Here is a 7,194-nt window from a genome sequence, read left to right as displayed (position 1 = left end):
TAATAGATCTCTATATCTAATAAGTCCCTAAAATTTGAATTTTGTAAAACATACATCTCTAACATTTTCAACTTTTTCCCCCTAAAATGTAATGAAAATATTAAACATAAAATTATTTTCAAATTGTACTACACAAACTTTCTAATTTTTCCAAAATGAGCATAACTCAACTAACATAAAATTTATACTATCAATCTCAACCTTAAATTTTCGTTTTTCCTATCCCATGTATTGTAAAAAAAAAAAAAAAATCAATAATTTTGTGTCTTGAATTTTAAGAAATGTGAAATTCGTGAATCATGACCTAGGGGACTCACATAAAACCAAAAACACAAGACTTCATGAGACACAAAATCAAAATAAGTAGATGAACTTAATACACACTTAGGTCTTCTTTCGTAACTATTTTGTTTTTTTTTTTTTTTGATTTTTGAAAATTAAGTCTATTTCTTCTCCATTTTTTTACCATGATTTGCATCTTTCTTAAGAACAATAGTTGAATTCTTAACCAATTTCAAAAAACAAAAACAAAATTTTAAAAGCTACATTTTTTAGTTTTTCAAAATTTGACTTGGTTTTTAAACCATTGATAAAAAATAGATAACGAATGAAGAAATTTGAGGTGGAAGTAGTGTTTATAGATTTAATTTTTTTTAAAAAAAAAACTAAATAATTATCAAACAAGACCTTAATTAATTACTTGATACAAACCAACTCGAAAATGAAGAAGGGGCATAATGGTCCATAAAAAAAACTCATATAATTTTGTGACTATAAAAGGATGTTATGATGAGACAAAAAGGAAAAACAAAAATACAAGAGAAGTTGTTAAATATATATGGGAAATATGAGCAATAAAGCAAGTTTGTTTCCAGCCATAATCATGACAATATTATTGTCATTGAGCCTAAGTGGAACGGTGGTATGTAATATTGATCCATGCAGAGAAGTCCCAGCCACTGACAATGATATTCTTGAATTTCTTCTGAATTTGTATCACTTAGAAGCTGAGTTGTTCTTGCGTGCTGCTACTGGGAATGGCACTGATGACTATGATCCTTCTTTGGCTGCTGGAGGCCCTCCTCCTATTGGCTCTCGAAGGGCCACCTTAGGTCCTCTAGTCCGCCGGGTCGTCGAGGAATTTGGTTATCAAAAACTTGGCCAACTAAGGTTTGCCTTTAACCTATTTATATATATTTTTTATGTCTATTCAATCCTTAAAACTTTATGTAGCATGTAGTAAATTTCTTATATAAAATATCGTTTTCATTCCTATATTTTGTATCTTGTATCGGTCAATCCATCTCGTATGATTTAAGTTGGTTATTAACTCATTTGGCTTGAGTTATATTTGAACAAATGAAGATTTTATGAGTTGAGTTCCTATCTTAACTAATCGAACATATTATTCATTTTAAAAAGTACACTTTTTTTGTTTTTACTTATGATATAATTCTATATACATATATTTATTTTTGTTTTATTTAACTTCACGTTTGTTTTGTTTTTTTAGAAAATTTATTCTCCAACAACTTCTAAAAAAATTCTTTAAAACTTTGGAAAGAAGATTTTTATGATATAAATTGCATTTGATTTGTTTATCTTAATTCAATATATGTAAATAATTAAATAATTTTTTTTACATATTAATATTTTACTTGTTTTTAGAAAAAAATAAATAAATGATTCGAATAATCCAAACCAACCCTATCAAAATGTTTCATGGTTGAGTTAGGTTGATTATTTAACAAATGTTCAATTTTTTTACGTAATAATATTCTACTTTGAGGATTGTTCAATTTTAGTACACATATGTATAGATAGTACTCTCAATAATCCTTAAATTCAGTCCTTACTTTCAAATTTTATTTTTACTGGTTAAATAATAATAATAATTTTTATGGAAGGAAATGGAATATGTGATTATGTTTTCAAAATTTATAGTAAAAATACTAATAGATAATAAAAATGTTTTATTAAAAAAATCAACATAAACTAGGTGTAGAAACTAAATTTAAGATCGTAAATTGACTAAAATTGAACAAAGTAATTCAAAGTTGAATCATATGGCTTGATTAGATACATAATTAAAAACATGTATTTAGTTTATGATCTAGAATTTAGGCTTTGAATTTTAGTTGATAATGATTTAATTCATATTACTCATAATTGTGTCTTTGTTGTGAAAAAAAGAAATTATTAATTAAGATTTAATGAACTTTTTTTTACTCTTGAATTTTCATGTTAAAGGTTATAAATTGTTACGAAATTTCGAAGTGTAGTCCTCGTTCGAGTTCTAAATTATTAAAATTTTGAAAATAAGGGACTAAATTGTAATTACAAACTAAAATTCGATCTTTATAATTTTTTTATTATTTTTTTTCAACAGAGAAATTATCAGGGAAATTGTGGGACGAGTTCCTCCAAGGCCATTGTTGAATCTAAGCACAGAAGTTGTTGCAGACTTCGCTGATGCAGCAATTGGCCGCCGACTCATTCCTCGATTTGACCCTTACGCCAACGACAACAACTTTATCCTCACTGCTCAAAGCATCACTTACACCTCAACGGTCAGCCTCGTCGGAGCAACGACGACATTAATCTCCCGTGGAGTTCGCTTGGTAACGAACCGAATAAACGGATGAACAAACCTCCTGTGAATTCTTTTAGTAACTGAACTTTCGAATTTTTTAGAATTTACGAATATGTTGAAGACAAAATTAAAAGTTTAAAGTTACCTAAAATTTAAATGAAAAAAAAATTTCTTCGTCTCTAGGGTTTGAATTTTGTTTTTATTTCGGATCTTATAAGTTTTTTAATATTACACTTTTACCTTTGAATTTTGAGTTTAATTTTAATTTGGTTAGTAGATTTTACATAACGTACATTACATTTTAATTTTATCCTTGATAATTTTGAGTTTAGTTTTTATTTCGTCTTTACATTTCAATATTTTACGCTTCCTATAAAACTCACTTTGGTATTTTGACATTAACTTTTCAATCAGTTATTTTAAAATCATTATGACGAATTTTGTAAAAATTATTTTTAATAGTGATGAAAAGTTAGTGAATATTAATTTAATTATTATTGTATTAATTATTTTAATTAATAAATTAATTAACAAATATTTAACACAATGACCAAAAGTGAGTTATAATTGGTAAGAAATCAAGGTTAAAAATATAAAATCTTGAAGCATTATAAAACAAATTAAGATAAAACCTCAAACTCGGATGAAAATGTGGCATTTTGAAACTTAGAAACTAAATATAAAAATTATACTAAAAATTTAAGGGTGTAAAAGTGTAACATTTTCAAACCTAGGGGCAAAAATATAAACTAGATGTAAAATATCTAGAGACCAATAAGATATTTTCTCAATTTAAATTTACATCTAATAGATGAATTAATTTTTAAAATATTTGAATTATAATATCCATTGTTAATTTTTGTAGCTAGTAGCAAAACTTCTAGCCATGGAGGCTGGACAAAATACCTTTTTCCGAAGCTATCTGTATCAAAGGGCGAACCAGATTGTGATTCCCTACAATATAACCATTGCAGAGTTCACTAATCGAACATCGGAGTTGACTAATCGACTAGCGAAATGTGGCCTGAAAGACGAAGGAATCCTGGTTCCTCGATCGCTCGGGGCGGAGAATCGGACCGACAGCAACCTTCTTGCTGCCGATTTTAACTCTCTGGCGTATACACGAATAACAAAGGAGGTTTTGCGCATATTCTATGGAACCGGCAATGAAAGTCGCCCTGGTTCGTATTTTCCCAATGGTGCTAATGGAGATATTGCAAGACGCTACATTCAAAGAAATGGCTAAGAACTTCTAATCCATGATTATATGAATAAAAAGGATTGATAAGGTGAATCAATCCTCTAGTTATAATGTATGGACAAATTATCTCCAAATGTTTCTTTATAAAAAGAAAAAACTGTATGAAACATGGAGTTTTACTGCCTTTTAATGAGGAAATATGGTTAAGATTTGAATAAAATTAATATTATTATATATTATGGTTGAGTAGATGGGTATGAGAATGAATTGATACTATATGCAATTATGTTTAATCACCTAATTTATATAGGAATTGTATTGTTACTTAATTATATGAAAATTAATGTGTGCATCTTATGAATTTTATTGTCCAATCATAAGAATACACGTTACTACAAAATCTACACTACTTGACACTGGTAGTTTTTAATTACTTGATGTTTCTTTGAAAAAAAAAAGTCAAGTAATGACCTTTTAGAAAAGGAAATGTCAAGTAAAAGGGTTAAAAAAAATAGAGATTGACGGAATGTTTCGGATATTTTCACGCGAACCTTTAGTTGACACGTTTTTCGTGTCAAGTAATATAAGGTCTTACTTGACCCGTTTCACGTGTCAAGTATAAAAAGCTTTTACTTGACATGTTTTTCGTGTCAAGTAAAATATAAAAAATAATTGTCTAATAATATTTTTTCGAATAAAATATATGATTTTTAAAACCCTAGCCACTCGTGTCTTCCATTGCGCCGCTTGTCTTCTCCCTCTTGTCCCCTAGCCACCCGTGTCTTCGATCGCGCCACTCGTCTTCTCCCTCTCGTCCCCTAGCCAATCTTCCCATCGTGTCTTGGTTTTTTAGTGACTGTAGTGAGAAAAGCACAACTGAACCAAGCGTCCCAAGCGGAGCCGGCATGCTGTGGTTGTTCTCTGGCTGTTCTATCCCAAGCGGAGCGTCCCAAGAGTTATGTGGTTGTTCTCCATTGTTGGCTTCTTCCCCTTCCTCATTTCCCCCGCCATGCTCCGCCTCGTTTGCAGCGGTCGACACAATTGATTCCTCTGCTTGCTTTTGTCCCAACATTTTCCTTTTTCTCTTGAAATCAAACGTCTAAATCTTCGCTCTGCCGCTCGTCTTCCATCCTTCTCACCTCTGTTTTTCTCCCCTGTCTGGTAAGCCTTATTTCATTTTGATTGCGTTTGCAATTATTTTCATGTGCTCTGTTTCAAGTTCGTCAGTTCATTTTTGTAATTATTATCGTTCTTTGATTACAAATTAGACAACATGAATCAGAGACTTCCTTAAGAAAAACTTAAATAAAAAAACAAATTGAAAAATTTTCTCATCAACAAGAACAGAAGAATTCAAACACACACATCCAGGAAGTATCTTATTGTCTTCTCACATGTTTGGTCGTTAAATTGAAAACAATGTATAAAGAAAAGTATTCTTCAACCATAAATTAGCACATCATTTAGAATTTGAAAGCATTTGACCCCATTTGAAATCATTGGTCTCTACTTTAGCATAATACAAAAGTGGCTGTAGTTGCTCTTTGCACCATTTAATTTTTAAGATTTTGAATTTAGTAAACCATCTATTCATTACAACATTAGCACACATTTGAAGTTTTTGAGAGTTCAAGTTCTTAAATTCTCTATAAATATCAATTCCATATAAATTTTATAAGCTATATGAGTTATCTAATTTGGAATATTGTAAATTTGTTTTGTAGTTCCAAGATTAGCTTATTATAAGTATAGATAAATCATGGATGTCAAAGAGTAGATTATCCAAAGAGTTTGAGTTGGGTGTGGAAAACTTCATCAAATTTGGATTTTCCAATACAAATAATACTGTTATACGTTATCCTTATTTGAAATGTGGAAATTGTCAAAGACATAATAACAATGATATTAGAGATCATTTATATTTTAATGGCATTAATGAAAGTTATAAGATTTGGTTTTGGCATGGTGAGGAACTTCTTAGTTCATCCTTGCATGGAAAATCCCCTGAATGTAGTTATGAAGAGAATGATATTGGAAATATAAAAGAAATGATTGAAATTGCTCATGAACAATATTCAAAAGATCCCAATGGATTCGAGAAGTTGCTTAATTATGCTGAGAAGCTATTGTTTGAAGGATGCAAAAAGTTCATCAAGTTGTCTACATTAGTGAAGTTGTATAACTTAAAAGTTAGACATGGATGGAGTGACATTAGTTTCTCAGAACTACTAAAAGCATTAGAGGATATCTTACCTTCTACTAATGACTTCCTTGTTGGGGTTGATGCCCTAAATCTCATAGGGTCCAGTAGTTTGTAAATACCTGTATGAACAAACATTATGTGATGTAATAACATGAGATATTTTCTTCACTACAGTCTTTGAAATATGAGATATTTTAGTGGCATTAACCACAAAGATATAAACTAAGATCCTGTTAGCATATTGATTCTTGGAATCTTTACTATTGTAATGGGTTGGTACAATCTTTCGGAAAATCAATTAAATGATGAACAACTTCTTTATTAAACGATAGGAATCAAACAAGACTAAACGGTCGCTTACAGTTGATACTCGATTGCTTACCAAACGCTAAATGATCGTTTACAAGTTCTACACAATCGCTCAGTGTTACTAAACGATCGCTTACAAAATACTCCACGATCGCTCACAAACTCCTACACGAACGCATACAATCTATTACACTACCGCTTACCGGTTTCTATATGATCGCCTACCAACTTGAAATCCAACATCATGTCGCTCCTTGTCTACAAACTTCTTCATTTTCTCTTGAGCCAGCCTCAAATGCCCCTTAAGCTCGCGTAATGCAGCATCTCTGTCTCGCATTTGTTGGCCCAAAGTCGCATTGGCCGTACAATTCTTTCCATAGTAAATGAAAACTGGAGGTTGTCGTTTATACATAATCTGAACAGGGGCCACACTAGTAGAAGCATTATATGCAATGTTACTCCAATAGTTTGCCCAATGCCACCAGTTCATCCATTCTTTTGGTCTCTCACCACAACAACACCTCCAATTCATTTCCACGTCGCGATTCACCGCCTCTGTTTGATCATCCAACTGAGGATGAGAAACTGAACTGCTATGGAATATAATACCCAATAGTCAGAACGACTCTTGCCAAAAGTTATTCACAAACTCTTTGTCTTGGTTCGAGATAATGGACTTTGGCACCTCCACAGATCGATATGCTTCCACAGTCATTTCTTGTTTAGTAGTCAATAATCTCCCACTGATCAATCCCTTTCTTAAAGATCGGAATTGGGCCATCATTCTTTTTTTCAAGTCTTCCTAATCTTCGAACGACTCTCGCCTACCTCCGATCGGTACCAGTCTAATGCGATGCCATCGAAATTCACAACTGCCACCGTCATCTT

General features: G+C 31.3%; 1 protein-coding gene across 1 annotated transcript; it reads left to right on the top strand.

Annotated features, from left to right (window-relative positions):
- The first annotated feature begins 753 nt into the window (after window positions 1–753).
- LOC120086321 (ferritin-like catalase Nec2) lies at window positions 754–4,028 on the top strand. The gene is made up of 3 exons (XM_039042909.2): window positions 754–1,170; window positions 2,390–2,621; window positions 3,459–4,028. Exons 1-3 carry the CDS (start codon window positions 839–841, stop codon window positions 3,837–3,839), a joined length of 945 nt encoding a protein of 314 aa, XP_038898837.1. The 5' UTR covers window positions 754–838; the 3' UTR covers window positions 3,840–4,028.
- Window positions 4,029–7,194: the final 3,166 nt, after the last annotated feature.

The sequence above is a fragment of the Benincasa hispida genome, chromosome 9, assembly GCF_027475165.1.
Source record: "Benincasa hispida cultivar pf3 chromosome 9, pf3_genome.v1.1, whole genome shotgun sequence".
NCBI classification, from domain to species: Eukaryota; Viridiplantae; Streptophyta; class Magnoliopsida; order Cucurbitales; family Cucurbitaceae; genus Benincasa; species Benincasa hispida.
Note: the sequence above shows the minus strand (reverse complement) of the source record. Positions and strands in the feature narration are given on the sequence as shown.

Bases quoted from the DNA above. Each gene is read 5' to 3' on its own strand.
- LOC120086321 (XM_039042909.2), top strand. From the start codon at position 839: ATGGGAAATATGAGCAATAAAGCAAGTTTGTTTCCAGCCATAATCATG. The intron at 1,171-2,389 runs GTTTGCCTTTAA...TTTTTTCAACAG, and splicing joins CAAAAACTTGGCCAACTAAG to AGAAATTATCAGGGAAATTG. The intron at 2,622-3,458 runs GTAACGAACCGA...TAATTTTTGTAG, and splicing joins TCTCCCGTGGAGTTCGCTTG to CTAGTAGCAAAACTTCTAGC.